This window comes from Vanellus vanellus (genome assembly GCF_965231255.1).
Source record: "Vanellus vanellus genome assembly, chromosome: 6".
In the NCBI taxonomy this organism is placed as follows: Eukaryota; Metazoa; Chordata; class Aves; order Charadriiformes; family Charadriidae; genus Vanellus; species Vanellus vanellus.
The window spans coordinates 57792866-57813456 of NC_138911.1; the positions used below are offsets into that span (position 1 = coordinate 57792866).

The 20591-nt window shown below is 41.9% G+C and overlaps 1 protein-coding gene across 1 annotated transcript; it reads right to left on the reverse strand.

Annotated features, from left to right (window-relative positions):
- Positions 1 to 4384: 4384 nt before the first annotated feature.
- Positions 4385 to 13372, reverse strand: CLBA1 (clathrin binding box of aftiphilin containing 1). Its single transcript, XM_082485841.1, has 5 exons — positions 12854 to 13372; positions 9132 to 9280; positions 7541 to 7670; positions 6125 to 6238; positions 4385 to 4669 (listed from the first exon to the last, which is right to left on the reverse strand). The coding sequence occupies exons 1-5, from the start codon at positions 13310 to 13312 to the stop codon at positions 4502 to 4504; spliced, it is 1020 nt and encodes a 339-aa protein (XP_082341967.1). The 5' UTR covers positions 13313 to 13372; the 3' UTR covers positions 4385 to 4501.
- Positions 13373 to 20591: the final 7219 nt, after the last annotated feature.

A 20591-nucleotide genomic window follows, 5' to 3' on the forward strand; every position in this document is an offset into this window, starting at 1 on the left:
CCTTTTGTGGACCTCTAAAATAAGATCATGACTCTTCTGCAACGATCTTCGTTTTATTGATAAGACTGCATTGGCTGCTCCTTACAGACCAGGAATTCTTCCTGCCTTTTGTCCTGAAGCCTGCTGCCCACAGTGTGAAAAGCATAGGTCTAGAAGGAACTTCTTCACAGAAATCTGGTTCTGGCTGTGAGGTGGCTACTGTTGTGACATTAGCCCTGTGACTGCCTGCATTACTGTAGTAGGACAGTGCTGATATTGCAGTGCAGACCTGCTCTGGTACTGATGGGTCCTGACATTTGCCAATAGCAAATGTTGCCTTATGAAGTTTTATTGCAGTTTAGTCTTTTAAGAAAATACTTTTAATGTATCGCTTTAGGTCATCTTGAGGCTCTTTAAAGGTGGTGTTGGGTTTCGTATACTTTGATCAATTCTAGCCACACTGAATGATCTGAACTTAAAAGTATGCTGAGCAGCACCGCTCTGTGCAATGCTGGTTTGAAACACGGCTAGCTGGGGAGGGGCAGGCACTGCCCGCAGCGCTATGTCGAGCTCAGTATATTGGAAGCGAGATGTAAAAAGACTAACTTTACAGCTCAAGCAAGAGTAAAACACAAAATAACCTATCCGTTAATTCTGAGGAAGGTGAGTTATGATTAGTTGCAAAACTCATTTTGAGCTATTAAAAACCGATATTAGAAGTGAAGAGTTACACCATTAAGATGCAGAGGTACATCTACAAAAGTATGTATCATTAAAGCAGATGTTCAGGGAAGCTGGAAGATTTTTGGCATGTAAGCATTTGCCCAGTGTTCACAGGCATCTTGTCTCAATTGAAAAAAAAAAAAAAAATGTTGTGGCTTCATTCCTTCCATTTTTCCCTCATTGGAACCCCCGTATCCCAGCAGAGTGCTCTGCCAGGCTGGCTGTGCATTGGCACCCAGGCTGTGCTGTGGGATGAGGATTCCAGGGGTTCTCATCCATCCATATTCCAGCAGAAGGAATGGAGAACTTCTTGATGCAACAGAAGTGAGCCTGTTGCATCTGCTGGCGGAGTGGTTGGTTTTCTTTTCTTTGAATCCTCCAGGATGGATAGGGCAAGTTAAAACTCAGATCCACAGTGAAGTTTGGGGTTTAATAATTAATCTGAATGCAGCTCATTTTTAGCCAAACTCCCCCTGCCATCCTAACTGGAGTAGGAGTACTCCAGGAAGTCCGATTTTTGAATGAGAGGACTATTAAAACTAATCTCCACTATTAAAAAGATCAGAGTGCTTTTAAATTCTGTAATGACCCTGGCACTTGGAAAAGACCTTTTAAGCTTTCACAAGGGGGTTTTTGTTTGTTTGTTTATTTCTTTGGTTTTTACTCCAAGTCTCCTGCATATGTCTAACCAAGGGTGGGCTTATGGTATACTTAGAAATCATCCTAGGGTCTGGAATGATTTCTTTTTTTTGTTTGGGAGTTGTTGTTTTGTTCATCAGATTCTACATATTATTTGGACTTTTTAAAATAAGTCTACAAATACTAGGAATACGCTGTTTCCGAAACAAAACTTCACAAAAACTTTACCTTCCTACTCTGTACAATTTTAAGAATTGTTTGTCGAAATAAGTTCCCTAAAATTTTACTTGTGTTGTGCATTGAAATGTTTTCAGTCTTTCACAACATGGTGGTTCTTTTTCTTGCAAGACTATTTACAGTGTTCCTTCTACAAAGGAAACATCTCGGTAATTATGTTTCTGGTTTGAACTTTTAAAAACTTTGTTCTATGGGTCTATTTTCTCTCTAATCTCAGTGAAAGAAAAAGGCATTTCTGCCTAGCTCTGCTGTCTAAAACTCTGCCCTTGCTTTAGTTTTCACCTTTTCAAAATCCTAAGCAAATGTCAAAAGTCTGTTTGCTTTCCACAAACGCCGAGTAGCAGTAACATGTTTAGTTCATCAAAACCCAGTATTTCGCAGCCAAGAGCTCACAGCTGAAATGAGAAATGATGAAAGTTGTAGCTTAAAACATAGTTAAGGTACAAACTTTTACTTCCTGCACCATTTTCACGGAATAAACACCCGCCGGGTCTCCCTGCCGCCCTGCGCTGGGCAAGCGGGTGGGTGCAGAGGGGTTGTGGGTGCTTGGCCGGGTGCCGGGGGAGGCAGGAACCGGGAAATGACTGCAGGAAACGAACAGCCCGTCCTTCTGCAAAGCACATCCCGGGGGCTTCCGGCACCCCTCGTTCCCCAGGATAACAACAGGAGACAAGGCTACTTACTACTGTGCAATAGCCTGAAAACGGCCTGCTAAAATTTAATTTGTCTCCCCCGAGTGTGCTGTCTTGTCAGTTAAGTTAAACAGTGCAATTTTCTCTTTGTGAATACCGCCCAGGTATGCAGATTGTGTCCAAATTCTGATGAGTGCTGGTAGGCTGCCAGCTCTCCACAACCTTGAAGCTGAATTGAATTACTTTGTAATCTGCTAGTATTTTTTCTTTGAAGAGATGAACTTGTTCATCTCAGACTGATGACAGGAGTCAAAGGTCTCTCCGCTGTCTTGTAAAGCCCACCTTTACGGGCACTAAGGGCTCAGGTGGCCCAAAGCATCTGTCCAAAAAAGAAAGACCTGGAACATGGAGCCCATCACCTTTGGAACCCCAGCAGGTTCCCCCCCGCCCAAACTACAAAGGGCCAAAACCTTTTTTTTTTTCCCCAATATGTACCTTGGACAGGGCTGTAAAACCTTCTACTGTGAGGCAGAGATGATGTATTTGCCCTTCTCATGGGGTAACAGTACAAAATATTCTTCAATACATTAATTTCATGTTAGTGAAAGAAAAGGCAAACATGAAAGCCCAGAAGAAAAGGCGGCCTCTGGGGTCTGGTGCATCAGCCAGTGCTACACGTGCTACAGCTTGCCTCCTCAAGCCCCTCTGCAGGGCCCTGCTTGTCTGAAAGCATAAACATGGGATTTTATTCTTATAATTGATTTCAATAATGTTTATTACCAACCTCAACTATCCATTCACCATTGATTGGCAATTTACTATTTTGTGAGTTTATGACTACAGCCTATTTAATACATATTTAAGTGCTCTAAAAGATTTTCAAGGGAAATCAAAAATGAATTCAAATCCAGTGTTAAGTGAAAAAGTTAACCCTGCTCCATGTGGATGATGGGAGTTTTCAGTCTGGCGCTGCAGAACTCCCTGTGGGGCCAGGGAAGCTGCTGAGCCGCTTTCAAATAGCACTTTTCCAAATGGCCTGTTACCATTTACTGAGTAACCAACACACAGTTTGTCCTATGCTAATAGCACTGAGGTACCAAAAACATTGCTGAAGTTATAAGTTATTATATCAATTGTAATTTCACTGCTGAACAGTTTACTAGATTAAGGGTTGGAGTCTGCCAGTGCTTTGTAGTAGTCTTAATTCTAAGAACAGAATAGGTACATCATTAAATAATGAACTGACTTAGTTTGGGAATATCCAAGTTTGTTCCCTGCTTTTAACACATAAACTGTCAGTTGCAGTGCTTAGCGACTCTTTAAAATTAAAAGCCATATAAAATTCTCATATTCAGAATGGTCCAAGCAGTAAATGGATTAGTAACTTGCGTAAAAGTTATTACCAATGAATAAATAAAGCTGCTGCAGTTGGCAAGGAAGCACCATGGATTACGTGAATGATAGTGAAGTGCATCCCCTCTGGCACTCCAGCATGCAGGAAGATAGGCAATATAGTTGATAGTTACTGTAAAATTTTAAAAGGGCAGCAATTTACAGCATCGTGCAGTGCAAGTCCTGAACTACACTGCTGTTAAGCTTTAACAAGCGCGGTTATGCGTGGTGTGTTTGGTGGCTGAAGGAATCCAAGAAGTCCTGTTACAGTCAGCTTCAGAGAGATGATTTATTTCAGTTTGAAACCAATGCCGGAACAAAACATTTCACCAACTCTACCCCTAGTACCGCAGCAGGCTTTAGCAGGCAGAAGTTAAAACAGTGTTATTTTCATAAAGCCCAGTGAGAGCCACCAGATGTAGAAGGCTCCTCTCATTCTGTTCAGCAGTGGCAAAGTAACAGATCTCAGCTGATCCAAAATGGACCAAATGTGAGGAGAGGTCGTGACAAGGCACACTTTACAACACACCTGAGGTGTATTTAGATTTTTGGCAGGGAAACAAGGTTTTTGATCACAGAGGCACTAAGGCCTGAAAGGTCAGTAGTTCAGGAGAGTAGTCCACCAGAGCATCTTTCAAGTGTGATTGCAGCTGGATTTACTGTAAGAGACATGACTCTGCAGCAAAACTTAGCAGGACAAAATTACACCTTTGACTTCACAACTAAATAAGATAAATACCTACTAATAATGTAGCTTTAGGTACTTCATATACAGTAGTGTGTCACTTTCCTAAAGAATGTATGTAGTCTATAGTACCAAGCCAGTAATGAAATGAAGGTCCACTGCATTCAGTTCAAAAAGAAAAAAAAAAAAAAAAAGATTAAAAAGTGCATTTGGTTCAACAAACATCACTACTGAAAAACTTCATTTTCAGGTTGTGTGTAGCGAAAATGTGCTTCTTCTTTGGGATTGTTATATATTGCAAGTTTCCATTTGACGATGTGGTTTTTAAAAAGAGGTTACAGGTGAAAAGATGTCCATGCCTGGAATCTGGTGATACAGACAGCTGAATGAAAAAGAAAAACTAAGTTAATTTTTTTCCATCCTACAGTAGGTTAATCACTTAGCATATTTCAATCTAATTTTTACACAGATTTCATAAAAGTAAAATTAGCATACGAAAAAAAAAAAAGACATAACTGGGAAGATAAATGGAAAACATCCCACTATATGATTTAACTGACTTACAAATTAGAAATGGCAACATACATTTCCTAATGAGCTTTGCTTTAAGACACCAAGCTGCAAGGCTTGTTCTTTCCCATCAGAGGTTACTCCAGAAACATATTGCTCATTTACTTTAACTTTGTATCATGATTCTTTTTACTTTTACTCCTCCTTCATCTACTGTGAACCGCTTCTCCTTTGCCTGAACCCAGTCTCTGTATTTTACACATTTCCAAGTATGTGTCAGCTACTGTGATCCCACCCTCATGTGCTCATTGAAGAAAGCAGAACTGAATTATGAAGGAATAAGCTGGACAGTCTCTTTTGGTTTTCTTTCTGAATTCTCCAGCCTAACGTCCTCTACGTACAAGGTGCCCAGGACAGTATACATCTTCGTTGTCCAGTGCAGTAAACAGAATAAAACATAGCAATGGAAGTGTGCCTCAAACTACGCATCTCCACAGCAACAACAGTTGCTCAAGTTTATTCTCTGCTGAGGAAGGGACCTTGTGTTAAGAATATTCACCCAAAATACTTTGTTAAAAACAGAATGTGACTGATTTTTTTTTTTAAAGCAAAGGGAATGACAGAATTGCTTTAGCAAGAAAGAAACGGAGCTTAGTAGGCCTGTTTGACCAAAGACATAAATGCACTAGCAACGAAGTATTTCAATTTCATTTCTCTCTATGTTTTGTAACACAGCTTAAAAATAGTAATGTTCTCCAATCCTTGTAATTATAACATCAATTCTGTCTTCCTCCTTAAGTAGCTTCTGTTTTCTCCTCGGGCGAACAAACCAAATCTGAATCATTCTGAATATCTGAAATGCAAGTTTGAATGTAGTTTTTTCTCTACCAGCTTTGCTTCTAATGTCTCCCTTACCATATATTTTTAGGAGTGAGTTACAGTCATCATTCTCAGTGATTAATGTGTTGATCCTTCTACAGACATGCTAATTTTCTTTTGTCATCAGAGCATCCTGACTAGATTTTATATATTGCTGCTCTCTCTCAACCAATAAGTAATTTGGCCTAAAATCCAGTTTATGTAATGAATAACCTTGTATTTCAGTAACTTCCCCTATTATGTTGCTTTGCATTTGGTATGTTATATTTTACCTTTTCTAAAGCTGTTGGATAGGTTTCAAAGAGCAAAAAGCAACTCCACAACCATACAAATATATCAGAACCAAACAATTACATTAGGACGTATGCTAGAACAGCTGGCTACAGCACAGAGGAACACGTAAAATCCACTGTCTGATTCTCCAAAGTACTTTCAAAGCAATTCTTACCTTGGTCTGGATCAGTGCTTTGCAGTCATTAATACTGAATCCATCAAATCCAAAGTCCTCATTATCTCTAATACTTGATTCCTCAAAAATGCCATCCTGGCTCTCCAAAAAGTCCTGATAAAATATAATTTACATTTTCTTTACAAATTTCTAATTGATCTCAAAGCATATATCCTAAAAAGAAGTTTCCCTTGAACAATAACCACTAAATTTCACTTTCTGAAGCTGTATTTTGATTTATCATGTGCCCCCCTTGCACTAAAAGAATTTTATGCCAAAACAAGTTCTACACAAATGAATGTAATTGTAACTCAAAATAAATTAATAAAAAAGCCATTTCTAATTAAAATTAGCCTTAACCTACACCAGAAGATAGCTGAGAAATACATTTTCCTCAATGTTGTTAAAAGCAATACAGAAAAGAAGTAATGACATAAGTTGAAGCTGCCTGGGCATTGATTTAATGCTGGTGTATCTATGAGCAAGAAAGGAACAGAAGGGGAGTTTAACTGTGTTGGAGAAATGTCTCTCATTTCTCTCCTGTTACGTGACAGTTTTAGAAAAGTGACTTTGAAGTGCAGAATAGGTCCTTTACCTTCAGCGCTGTCATTCTGTTTGTATATAACTTGCATGAAAGGTCAAATATGTCCATAAAATCAAAATTGAACACAGTACCCCCCCATGCTTCGGCCATCAAATTATCAATTGAAACAGTTACTTCTGAATACCACATGTGACTCTTTCATCCCAACTAAATAACCAGGTTGAATACTAAACCATCCCCGATACTTTTATTTTCTCAAAACAAGAGATTAAACAGAGACGTTTCTTTCTGAGATCTTTCAATGCTGTTGGTTTGGTCTTGATTCAATTTAAAACATACTCCTCTCCCTCATGCCTTGCAAAAATGGACAGAATAATCTTAGGAAAAGGGAAGTGGAACACACTTTCAGTTCATATACAGTAAAAATATCCAGTAATTACTTTAACAGCCTCACTGATTCAAATCTGATTTTCACTTAATGGAAAAATATTAGAGGCTAACAATTTATTCATACTCTGAGCAAAAAAAGAAAACAGTCTTACCACACCAGATCTGAAAGTGAATTCTACATCTATACTGAAGCTGAACGTACCACCTAATGCAACAGCGAGCTACATAATGGAGACTTCAATGTAAAGACGATGAAAATCTGATCCTGCACAATTTCATAGTTACTTACACATAATGATGAGAAAACACTAGACTATCATTTTAAAAGGTTCTCTGTAAAAAAAAAAAAAACAAACCAAACAACAGAGACTTATGACTCGTGCAGATCTAGTTCCTTATGCATCCGCACGTATAGCTTACAGAAAATCAGATTCACAACCAAGTGTTTATGCTGGCATACTAGCAAACCGTTGTTCAATTACCTTTTGATTTGCATCTATTCCAAGAACACTCATGAGGTTTTCTTGGCAATGAGATTTACTCCAGGGAAGTCTTAAGCTGGGGGTATTATCAAAGTCTCTAAGTGTTCTCCATATGTTTCCAGAATCAATGCTAGGAAAGAAAACACAATTTGAGGTTATAGGGTGTACAAAGTTTCCAGTGAGTATATATAACTTAGTTATTTTCACTACATACAGTCATGTACTAGCCTACCTTGATCTAAAAAGAAACATCTTGAAACTCCTTCTACGTTCATTCAAACTATCAACCCAATATACTAATAAGCTTGCATTACAATTAACAGAAACAGTAAGTCAACATAACTGTATGTTTGGGATTCTCAGGTAAGAAGTGCATTAGAAACATACTTCAGAGATTGTTATATGCCAACAACACTCATTATGCAATTGCTTCTGTGAAATGTGGGTAGAGCTCAGCCCTATTAATTCTGCAGTTTCCATTTTCTGCGTCTCAAACCTTTCTCCTTCCTATCAGTCATGCTACTCTTCTGCAGCAGCCTGCTGCTCAGGTGGGTGACCTGCATCTGCTCTGGGCACGTAGGTCCTACAAAACAAGCCAAAGGCACACACACTACCAAAACAATAAGAATTAAGAGTTCCCTCTACATAGTACTTTGGATTCTTATATTGCATATAAATCCAGTTGCTTTTTACTTAGCACAGGATACAGTTATCATTGATCTTAGTTATTCTCCACAGTAGGTCAGGGCTTTTTTGTCTGTAGTTGGTACTCTGCTATATTTCAGTCCCTTTTACATATCTATCACATTTCTTCACAAGTTTGAGGCTGATTAAAATATGAGGCATATAAAAGGAACTTGCCGAAAGGATTCCTGTGATTCTTATGGCATTTCCTAAGTATGGTCTGACCCAGCTTTCTAGATCCAAAGCCTCAGATGTTAACTACAATACTGTTCAGTAACTACAATATTGCTCAGAAGCTGCTGATCCTTCAAAAACATGTAACAAATCTAAAAGAGTTCCAGCTGTCTTAAGAGAAAGCTAAATTAATGATACTAATTGCTATTAACATAACCCCAGCAAAGAAGCCAGATGCACTGCAGATTCTGAAGCACATCTGGTTAAACATAAAAAGAAGTTACCACCTGCGAAAATTGGGGAAGGAGAAAAAATAAAACTGAGTGGGTTGTCAGTAGAAGCAGCAGCAATGGTCCTGCCTCAGACGATGGAGAAGTAAGTTAGATGTGTTGTAAAGAAATGACAAGCGAACAGGAAGAACAGGCTGCCTGTTGGGTGTTCTGACATTCCAGAGGCTTAGTCATAAGAAGGCACACCAACAGCAGGAAGAAACCTGAGCAGGAATTTGTAATTTTGATATATTCCCTTCCTTGTTTTCCAATGGCTAAAACACCATCCATTTCCTTTAACAACATAATACAAAATTGGGTAAGATCTATATGCTGAAAGAGGATAGAGATTAAAAAGATTTTTAAATTCACCTGCAAGTACCACTGATTTTTAAATTATGAAATAAACAGTGTAATTGCTGAGGAACTTTTTTTTTTTTAAACCATTGATCTAAACTCATTACCAAAGTTGATTCTTCATAAGTTCAGGAATCCCAGCGTCTTCATTATTTGTATCAAGTACTTGATCTAAGCTTTTTATGCTCTCTCTGGACTGTGATACAAAGACTTCTGGAAAGCCCAACTTAAATATATCCTCATAGCTGTGGTTTGCCTAGAAAAAACAAAATTTTATTACATACATTATACAGGCAATCCCCACAGTTCATGGAGGGCCTAGTCCAAAGACTACAATGTTTCTACAGGCTGGTTTTAAAATTTGTATTGTATTGTATTATATTTTAAAATTTGTATCTTGACTGGTTTTAAAATTTGTATTAATATTAATGGCACAGAGGGACTGACCCCATAGTTCAGTGTTTTGAATATTTACCTAGAATCAGAGAAAGAGAAGCAAGAGTCCAAGAGTTTCTGGTCTCCAACTTCCCAGCTACGATGTTATAGACTGGGTTTACCTACTAGCACTCAAGACTCCTTTTTCTGTTCAACTAATTCAGTCCCAGTCAAAACTTATGTATACATCAATTCAGAAGTCTGTTTTACTAATTTAGTGTTCGAACACAAACACACCTAATTCAGCTAAATGTAAGATAAGTACTAAATGCTATAGTTACCAATTAATACTTGGCACTGTGTAAGTCTGTATAAAAGCTAGGGTCAGTATGTCTCTATATCCTTGCATTCACACCAAACTTTTTCCAGCTTATGTTAAAAATCAGAGCCAGATTTACATACTTGTTCCTCTTCCAGCAGTGATGATGAAGATGTTTGGAGGACTGAACATAGCCACAAGTGATCTAAATGCATGCAAACAGGCCTACTGGAAGTAACAGGGTTATCTGACGACTAAGAAATACATATACAAGGAAAAACGTGCATAATTTACATCCTATCCTAAAGGGATGTTATCATGCCATCTGGTCCAGAAGCTTTATCCTTTTATTCTTTCAAAGAAGGAATTACTGCAATTTTCTAAATCAAAGCAATTAATTGACTTCAACACCCTGCAGAAGGACTGCAATCCAGCAGCAGCAAACTAGAGAAGGAAAAGAGTCAGTTTGTTTTCTTTGCCTAGCAATCAACAATTAATTTGAAAAACATAGGTATGGATACTTCGTATTTTGACAGGTTCACTTAATTGTAATTCAAACAGCTCAAATAAATTGAGATTATTTCCACAGTTTCATTATACTGAACTCAGATGAATGCAGTAAATACTGAGAGAATGCAGACTTCATCTAATGGGTAAGTGGGCAAAATCTACAGAGCTGGAGAAAGCTTCTGTACTTCTGAACATCCTTCTAGAAATGGAATTTGTGCCCCACACTGCTCCTTCCCGAAGTAAGGCCTTGCGGAACTGCCTGTCCCTCAGGGTGACCTCTGGAGCATTCAAAGAGTCTTGGGTAAAATCCTTTGAATCTTGCCCAAAGTGTCAAAATACTCTAAATTGATCTGTGAATTATTTCAGTAGACTTACAACAGGGATACTATACGGAATAGGAAGATGTTCGAAAAGCACAGTTCTGTGAAAGCACAGGTGCTAAAGCATACATGGAGAGTCACAGTCAAGGAAAAAAACCCTCCAAGTAGGTACCAAGCCCTAAATGGGACGGGAGCAAAGGAAAAGTCAGGCAGCTGCTCTTGGCTTTGCAGGGGGAGGAGGGGAGGAGGGTGCCGTGGAATTACAACCACAGAAGTGAGAATCGAAAGAAGCACAGGTCTGACTTGTTTGTAACATCTTCTTACAGCCTGTGATGTTATTCTGACACACATAGAAGTCACTGGCTTAGAGTTCAGCCAAGCCAGATGAAAAGCCCAACATACAGGAAAAATGCAGCTTTTTTTTTATTATTATTTTTATCACTGTCTACTTCTAAAAGAACACTGTATTTCTATTTACCTTGTAGCTTTGTACTGATTAAAAAAATACGAATGAACAAATTTCACATCCATGCTTTTTGAACAAATCATCTATATCCTATTACATCAGAATTTTCTAGGGCTTAAGCAAGTGCCCTAGTCCCTCCACACTGGCTGGTATTTAAAGAACACATGAAAAATCCTTATTCAATCATGTAGGCAAAGTATCCAGCTACTGCATGGAAATTAGTGATTGTTTTCATCTTAAAATACATGATTCTGCTCCAGACTTACATCGTTGAATTAACTGAAGCATTAGATACTGAAGATCAGACCTCTGACCTCAGATGATCTCTAGAGGTCCCTTCCAACCTACCTGGATTTTTTTCTATTGACCACACAGAAGACAGAGCCCCAACACGAAGAGGTTATGGTCTCAAACAAACAATACAAAAAGCACAGGGATGAGGGACAAGCTACATGTATATTCTACACCCAATGAAATCTCAAACAGCTCTGTAGCTGTTTCTCTACCCCGGGACAAGAACAAACAACTTGAAACTCTAGGCAGGGTTAACTGATTTAGCTTGTACTGGACATTTCCTTTTGCCTTTAATAAATGCAAATATAAAGCAAAGGCTTCAGTAAGATTAAGATCTACTGCTTTTGTAAAGAAACCAAACAATCTGCTATATTCTATTTCAGCTCCACTCATTACATACTCTCTTTTTTCAATATAGGACTTCTTGACCCCAACTTTCAGCGTTAAAAAGAATTTATTTAAATTCTGTTTATGCACACCAATAACCAGGCACCTTGTGGTCTCCACTCTACCAGTGCTGGACAGTTTACCCCACGTCCATCTTTGTGCTTTCCCTAAGTAATATCTCTGCAACAGGTAAAGATCCCAGGCAAGGGCAAGAAAACCTGCCTGCAGAAAACCTCAGTTCCCTACACGTACTGAAACTCATCTAACAGACTACAAGCAGTAAGCTATTGCTGCTACTGATTAACCCTGTGGAAGTTTTCGTCGATTGCTCTCTTTTTTCAAATGTTTTAATCTAGGATAAAAGTAGTAAGAAAGAGGGCATTTTGTTTTGTATTTGTATAGTCTTATTTTTCTTTTGTTAGTTTGCTTCACTTTGGTGATGCATGTTTGGTAAACACTGAAACACTTTAATTGCAACAAGGTATCACCCTTAAACTGAACCTTTTTTTTTTTTTGGTGCTGATAAGGAAACATTATATAACTTAGTATTTATTCAGTTCTAACACATTATGAGAGAATGTAACATCCTATGCTAGAAAAGGAATATTAAATTACTTCTTTTCATTTTTTTGTGTCATTAACTTCCACCCACAATCAGTCTAAAATTCCAGAAAGACTGTTGGATTATTCAGGCAGTATGTTAAATAACAAAAGTTATTGTTTTTCCCAATTTCTAACTCAGTTTTATGTTGTTTTACTTCAATAAGCTTGCAGGCAGCTCATAGAGTTTTTTTCCACCCTGTTTTTGTTACCCACCTTCCCAATTTTTTGCTTCCTATGTTCATTCTGGTCTAGCTTTTAAATCACGCGTGCTTTGGGACAAGGGTCGTTGTTTCTACGCACTTACTTATTCCTAGTGTCTAGAAGGAAAGCAGTGCATTAAATTCTTTAAAGCTTTCCAGCAGGATAACTTAAGTATTTGTCAAACACTGTAAAGAAGTTGCTTTTGTTCCACTTGAGTTAGCTGCAAAGTAGCTTGACAGTTTCTCTCCCTGTACAGCATTATCCTCTATAGAGAAGACATTCAGACACAAATCTTGAGATGTAGGAAGCAGTAATACAAACATTTCTGGTTTTGGGTTTATTATTAACACATACCTCATTTAAAGAGCTACAAGCCTCCTGTATCCCACTGCGTAGAGATGGCTCTGAACAAAAGTGACCAGCAGAAGCACTGCAATGTTCGCTGCTAAAGTCCATATCATCTCTGGAAGTTTTCATTGACTTCACCAAAACTTCAGGATTGTGACCCAATCTCTCTGATTTGTCTAAGGGCTCCCTGAAGCCTTCAAAATCCCCCCAGGAACTGCTGGGTTCTGAGATACTGTAACTGCTCTCAGAAAATCCCTCACAACTTCTCCCTTTGCTACTCACTACAGAGAGGGCTTGCTGCGTTACTTCAAGATTAATAATTTCTTTGTTATTTGTCATTTTGTTCAAATTACAGTCACTTTCATTGAGAGACGTACCACCAACTTCAATGGCTAGGTCTTTTAGAGACATTTGGTGTGATGTGTCTGTATTAGCAAGACTTTGTACTAGTGACAGGTTCTGCATCTTTAAGAAAAATTCATTTATTCAAATCTGTACTGCAAAAAAAAAGGCTACTGAAGTTCAGTTGCATTAGGAATCTAAGTATTTCCAAAACAGAATCAAATTCTTCATTTCACCCCAAAGAATAACACTGCTAAATCAAAACAGGATGTCCTTCAGCCTCTTTCCAGTAATCAGCATGTGCGCAGTATTTAGTCTCACTTTCTGTGTAGGATATTAGCCTGCAAAAAAAGAATTATAAATAAATATTTCTGTGATAAGGGCTGTGTAGGAATAAAGAAAGATAGCTGATAAAGCAGGAGAAAGAATGCTCAGGTTAAAATAAACACATTCCAGTATTACAAAACTGAAAATCACAGTAGGCAAAATTATTTTAAAGTTACACTGCCCACACCACAAGCACGCCATTACATTAGTGCCCAATATTCAGAAAACACTTAACTGAAGTTGTTGGATCTTGATCACTGATTGAGTATACAGGAGACAAACTGAATTATAGACAATATCCAACACTTACGAAGTAGTTTCTCTAACTATTCGTCTCGTGTATACTCAAACAGTGCTTTTTTTCTTTGCATGGGCTGTCTGAAAGATTCCCAAAGAGGTGAATGGGACTTGCAGCAACACGGGAACCGGCCATGAAAAATACAGCGCTTCCAACTATTTAAGCAATTAAGGCACGTTTAATAAGTTCAGTTCGGCATCAGTAAATTACAAAGGCAATACTGCATTTATCATTTTAGATTAATCACACTTCCTCCAGCACTTTTCCGAGCGACAAGCTGTTTTGGGGAGCGGGGTAGGAGCTATGCTAAAACCACCTCAGAAAGCCTGGCCGCTATTAAGAGATTTTCTGCGCATAACACATACAACAAATCTTGGGTTGTTATTTTTTTTCTCCCCCCGCCCCCCCCCAAGTTCACCTCGAAGGTGGCACAGCCCGCGGAAACGGCTGGATCCTCGCCCTCCCCGCACGGCCGGGCTCGGAGGGGCCCAGCCAGGCCGGGGGAGCGCGGCGGGGCCGCCCGCCGCCGGGGCCTCCCCCGGGACCCCCCTCTCTCCCCCGGGCGGAGCGGGGCAGGGGAAGCCGCGGCGGGCGGCGGCCGAGAGTTCGTCCCCGACCCGGCGCCGCCGCCGCTTCACCCGAGGGACGAGGCTCCTCCACCCACCCACCGCCCGGCCCGGCCAGCCCGAGCCCCCGGCGGTGACCGGGCACCGGCACCTGCCCGCCGCGGCGAGCCGCGCTCCCGGGGAGGAGGAGGAGAAGGAGGAGGAGGCAGGCGGGGGGGCACGGCGGGCCGCCTCGCTCCACAGCCCCCGGGGAGCGGAGGGCCGCGGCCGTGCCACAGCTCCCCCCGCTGCGGGGCCGGGAGGGCAGATCCGCCGCCGGGGCCGTTGGGGCTGAGCGGCGCCGGCCGTTAACGGCCGCTGGGGCAGCTCGGGGCCGCGCCGCCCGTGAGGAAACGAGCCTTACCGCCGATCCAGGGCCCCGGCGAGCGCCCCGGGCCGAGCCGAGCCGCACCGGCAGGTCGCCAGAGGCGGGGCCGAGGTGTGCCGGAGCGGGGTGGGGGGCGTTACAGGCAGGGGGCGGGGCCGAGGTGTGCCGGTGGGGGGCTGTTACCGGGGCCGCGCTCGCTGTGCGGGACGGGGCGGCTCCCGGGGGCGCAACTGAGCCCCCAGAGCCGCTCAGGCAGGGCGGGCGGGAGAGAGAAGCCGAGCGACGGGACCCGTCCCCCGCGGGCCTCCGCTCCGCCCAGGGGTGCAGCGAGCGGCGGGGGAGCCTCAGCCCTTCCGCCGCCGAGTCTGGCCGTCGCCCCGGCGAAGCCAAGAACTTCCCCGGTTCTCCAGCCTTGTCCCTGGGCCTCGGTCCCTGCGGTTGTCCTCACCCGCGTCTCCCTTGGGTTAACGCCGCCCTGTCGTCTTCCCAGCCAGAAGTCAACCCCTGTCCTCCGGGAAGAGGCTGATTGTAAAATCGTGAAGTGGAAAAGTATTCACTTTTTTTTTTTTTTTTATCTCCCCAGCTTCTTTCTGCGATCTGGCAGGTTGAGGGCATATGGTTTGATGCTGGCGGTTCGTGTTTGCTTTTAGTTTAAGAATAGCTAAATTCCTCACATAATAATAAAATTCCAGGATACAGCCTTTAAAAAAGTGAAGTCAATCCACCCAGTAATACAATCTCATGATAAAGTAGTTGGAATAGGCAGCAACAGTCTCTCAGGATCTTTTCTTCCTCTCCCCCTCCTTTTGCCCCATGAGGAACTTGGTTGTCCCCCCTCTCTGCTGAGGATGGGACTCGATCTCCTCGTTGTAGCAGATAAAGCCAGAAGCTGTGGACAGGTCACCCCACAGCCTGCGGTGACCATCTCTTCTCGCCCGCCTCTTGAGGGGCAACGGTGTGGGCTGGAGGTGGCGTGCCCGAGGCTGGCTATTCCCACATCTGGGTGGCAGAGGGAAGAGAGCAAAGAAATCTCCTCAGCCTCCCTGTCCTTGGGGCTGGGTTTAACATCTGGGCAGTCCCAAGCACCAGGGGATAATCATAAAAGCAAGGAAAAAGGTTTCCTGGAGTAAGGCCCAAAGTAAAAAGCATTTTCTAGGCATTACAGGACATATGTTTTCCAGCCCAGGCAGATATGTGCACTCCCCTCCCACGCATCTGACTCTCATTCCAGGCTGTAGTGCTTTATCTGAGGGTGAGAGGCTGAATTTGGGAGCGATGCCCAGACACAGAGCCAAAGAAACTTTATTGGCGAGCCTCTGAAAGATTTTTTTTAATTTGTTTTCTTTCTGCTTTGGAGCAGTTTCTTACCTTCCATGGCCATCCCATGGCAGCCTGCAGCTCTGAGGATATCCGACCAGCTCAGCAAGATTCAACACCAAAGCACTGAGACTTGTTAGGACAGCATCACCATCCTACACTGCAGTGACCTCTGGGGTTCCAGCTCTATTTAGTTTTGAAGGGAGCTACGCTTTTTTCAGCTGCCAGAGTTGTTTTGTATGGCTTTACATTTTCACCTTTGTCTTCTCAAAGGAAAAGGCTACAAACAGACCATGGAAAGGCTGAGATGTTCCTCTGTGTACCACACTGCATCCAGAGGGGAAGGGGTGTGTGGGTTTTGCAAACCTGCCTCTGCTTTGCCAAGTTCAAGCTGTCTTTGCAGTTGTGTGGAGCACTAGGAGAGCTGGTGAGCACCAAAAGCTGCCCCAGGCCTTGAAAACCTCAGTGTAGGAACAGAAGGAACTGTAGTGCCTTCTTCCTCGAGTAACATCAACAACTTCATTAAGGACTTGCCACATAATGGAGGTGTTTATTTCCCTCTCCAGTACACCTTATAGCCCACCTTGGGAAAACCAGTTGCTAACCCTGAGTCCCTGCAGAGGAAGCAATGGGCTGCACCATCTGCTGGATGTACCTACTGCTGTCTCCACTCTCAGGCAAATGCAGGTGAAAACCCCCAGAATCACCCCAAGAAAAATCTGCACTGGTGCATTTTGGGCAGGTTTTCAAATTAGGAGGAGGCAGCATGAAGTATTGCCACCCTGCAAAATGGATTTCACCCGCCCTCCCCTGAATTCACTTCTCTCGACTCAGCCCAGCTGAGTGCAACAGCTGCTGATGAGATCTCTAATTCATGTTTTAAATGACAGCCTCTCATAGACTGACCGGTTTAAGTTATAAGCATTATCACAATTGAATTAAGAGTTTTCCCCTCTGAAGGATACTGGGGACAAAAATCATGTAATCTCTTTGGAGGATTTCTTGTGCTTTTGTCTGACATATAACAGGCCTTGGCATTTACCCCATAATTACTGCATTAAATCAATAATTTCTTTATGAACTATCACTTTAATTTCTTTTTCTAATAAACCAGTCTTTATTTGGAGGGTAAATATGCCAAAAGCTTCAAACATGGACTATAGGTTTATATTTAGAGACTTAAATATATGCATCTACTAGAGCAGAACCTCACTACTCAAAAAATCACCAAGATAAACTGAATTGACTGAACTCCCATCTGCAGCTGCTATCGTTGCTCCTGCAACCAGTCCTACTGGAAAATTATTTTAGTACACATATTCTAGAATTACTCTTTTTTTCATGTTTTCCTTTGGAAAAATAACAACTTGCAATCAAAAAACTCAATAGTATAACTGAAAAATATTTACTTTCACAGCAAGTCAGCACCACACTGCTGTAATATGAATTTTTATTTGTTTGTGAGTGATCTGGTCCTGAATTACTGGTTTTGTGGTTCCCCTGTAAATGAATAGGGTGATATGGATGGGTCTTTTCTTCATTAATTTTCTCTCTTGGAAAAAAAAATATAAAAAAGCAGTACCTTTCTATGCAGACTTTTCAGTGTTGTTTTTTTTTTAATTGAAGCATTAAAAAAGATTAATTTGCTATTTAAATGACTGAAATATTTTCTTTAAATCATATTAAATATTTGGATGTCTTTTCAAAAAGAAAAGTTACATTTAGCTAAATTGGCTTTAAAAGTGATTTAGAAAGTAAGAGTAAACGTTTTCAGAAGTGGAAAAATAGTTTTGATTGACTCACAGCGACTTTTCATTAAATAAGCTGCCTTTTCAGCAGAGGAGTAATAATTTTTTTTTTCTCACCATAAGCAGCCAGATTTTAGAAGTGTAGGACATCAGGAATTCTTTCATTTCAATAGTAATAATGCTCAGCTTTTTGAAAACAGTTACAGATATCAGATCTAAACACTGATTTAATTGATTAGCTATGGCTTAAATTTGAAAATGTGGTCGAGTATTCCATTAAACTCCTGGAGGCACATTGGTTTTTGCCATATCTTCCAACTTTGCTTTGCTTTTGGTATGGGTAGTTCAAAACATCAGTAAAATCCTTCATCTTTTTCCTGAGTTAGAAATGAGAACAGCAGCACTTGAGGGCAAACTTTCATAGAATCATAGAATCATAGAATCATAGAATCATAGAATGACAGAATGGTTTAGGTTGGAAAGGACCTTGAAGATCATGGAGTTCCAGCCCCCCTGCCATAGGCAGGGACACCTCCCACTAGACCAGGTTGCCCAAGGCCACGTCCAGCCTGGCCTTGAACATCTCCAGGGATGGGGCCTCAACAGCCTCTCTGGGCAACCTGTGCCAGTGCCTCACCACCCTCAAAGTGAAAAACTTCTTCCTAATGTTTAATCTAAATCTACCTTCTTCCAGTTTAAAGCCATTCCCCCTCGTCCTATCGCTACATGCCCTAGTAAAAAGTCCTTCCCCAGCTCTCCCATAGGCCACCTTAAGGTACTGGAAGGCCATGATAAGATCTCCCCGGAGCCTTCTCTTCTCCGCAGTGCACAACTGGTGCAGATTTCCTGGACTCCCAGAAAAATATGGCTCTGCGTGCTAAAACAGTGGGATGGGAGTCACTGGCATTCATGAGTCGCCTGCAGCAGTTAGCAGTGCCTGGGCTAAAAGATGAACAAGAATCTTTCCAACAGCAGATGGCAGCTCTCCCTTGTCTCACTTGCATGCATACTCTTAGTCCTCGAGCAAGGGAAGTAATTCATCCCCTCTACACACTATATTAAAAAGTTATTGGCCCACCTGCTTTATGTGCTGACCGCAGAGAAGCCGTTTCACAGGACCCCTACACTGATGGGCTGTCAGTGTAGAAAGACCTACCCATAAAAAAAGCAACATCCTTGGCCTGGAGGTGTAAGATACACTTTAGGTCCCTCTCTTCTCTCAGGTGTGGAAGATAAGGGAGTTGCAATCCACCTCTCAAAACCACCAGACGTGTAAGAGATATACATGCCCTGGGTTCAGTGGCTGCCTTTAGTGCTTTTCTCTAGCCCAGTAGCGTGGTTTTGAAGCAAAGCTTGCATTTGCTTCTATGGCTAGTCTGCTTCTCAGAGTGATTTTGAGGAGCACAAACTAGGTGCCTTCTGGGGAAAGTCAGTAAAATGCCCTTCCACTCTGGTACTTCGTGGAAACAGCATCTTCCAAATCCATATGTAGGCTGCACTACTTTAAGATTCTCCAGCATGTTACATAGCATGTTCCAAAAGAAAACTCTCAAACCATTCAGAGCTCCCACAAGATCCTGAAGGTTCTTGTGCTATACGTAAAGGGCCAAGTGCCATAGGCACCTTCCTATTTGCTAGCACCTCTCAGCCATCAACTCTTTGCCACCGCTCCATCATCTACTGACACTTCTAGTCTGAAATCCTTTCCTGTCTTCAGCTGCTTTCCCTTCTGTTGTCAGTCCCACCTGCTGAACACCTCATTTCTTTTATCAGATCTTTTTCTTACTACTCATTTACAAACTGTTGTCTCTGCCTTTAGCCTTCTGAAAACTCAGAGAGTTGTGACTTGGGTCCTTATGGAAGTGATGGTGCTTGTTATTCCATGAGAGGGACATGAAAGGCACATGACAGGGACAAAGGTTTCCTGGGTAGCAGAATAATTTGCTGGCAGAAGCAGGAGGTTGCTAACATCATGACTGCTCTTGGTATGAGGGCACTGGCAAGCAATAGTCCACAGATTTCAGGAGAATAAAGGTGATCCTCTCAAAGTCCTATTACACTTCATTGAGAGCATGTCAGACACACACCTATTATGTGAGCACAACACAGCAGCAGCTGCTCACACAGACTCTGTCACCATGGTGGAGAACCTGGAGAAATGACAGTGCTTTGACACTGCTCCAGGGTCCCTATTCTTGGATCCCACAGAAGATGCCTTCGAGGGGATTGTAAGATACCTTTTTACCTCCTTCCTACTATAGGTGGCATAAGCACCCCTGTATGCATACTCCTGTTTCCATCACAGTAAGTGTGCTGCTTTTCCATACACGTTGCTTGGCAGGAGGGACAAAGCTTCTGATGGAATTATATCTTTGGGCTCAGATCTGCAGGGAAGAGATAAATATCACCAGACTACCCAGGAGAGCTAGCACACCTCTAAAAGCAATTCCGTAGGGGCTATGAGCTACAGGAGAAATCATTCACGCACCAGCTACATGAAACGATCAACAACGATCAGGAACTGCCTGCCCAGTCCTGACCCAGTATGCATGACTGCCTCAAAGCCATGCAACAAACATTGCAACATATGTGTAAAAAAAAGGGGTAGAATGTCTCCTTCATTCCTTCTGCAGGGTTGAGAGCTATTCCGGATGCCAGACTGGCTACTCAGAAACAAAGGCTCTGGAGAGGTGGCATGGGCCCACAACAGTGTCTCCCTCCAGAGACACCAAGTTGCTGCACACATCTCCTGCAGGCAGGCCTGTGGCAGGAGCCAGAG

Coding starts and splice junctions, on each gene's coding strand:
- CLBA1 (XM_082485841.1), bottom strand. CDS start 13,312: ATGCAGAACCTGTCACTAGTACAAAGTCTTGCTAATACAGACACATCA. Junction 9,281..12,853: donor CTTGTAGCTCTTTAAATGAG/GTATGTGTTAAT, acceptor TGTTTTTTCTAG/GCAAACCACAGCTATGAGGA. Junction 4,670..6,124: donor AAGCACTGATCCAGACCAAG/GTAAGAATTGCT, acceptor TTTTTCATTCAG/CTGTCTGTATCACCAGATTC.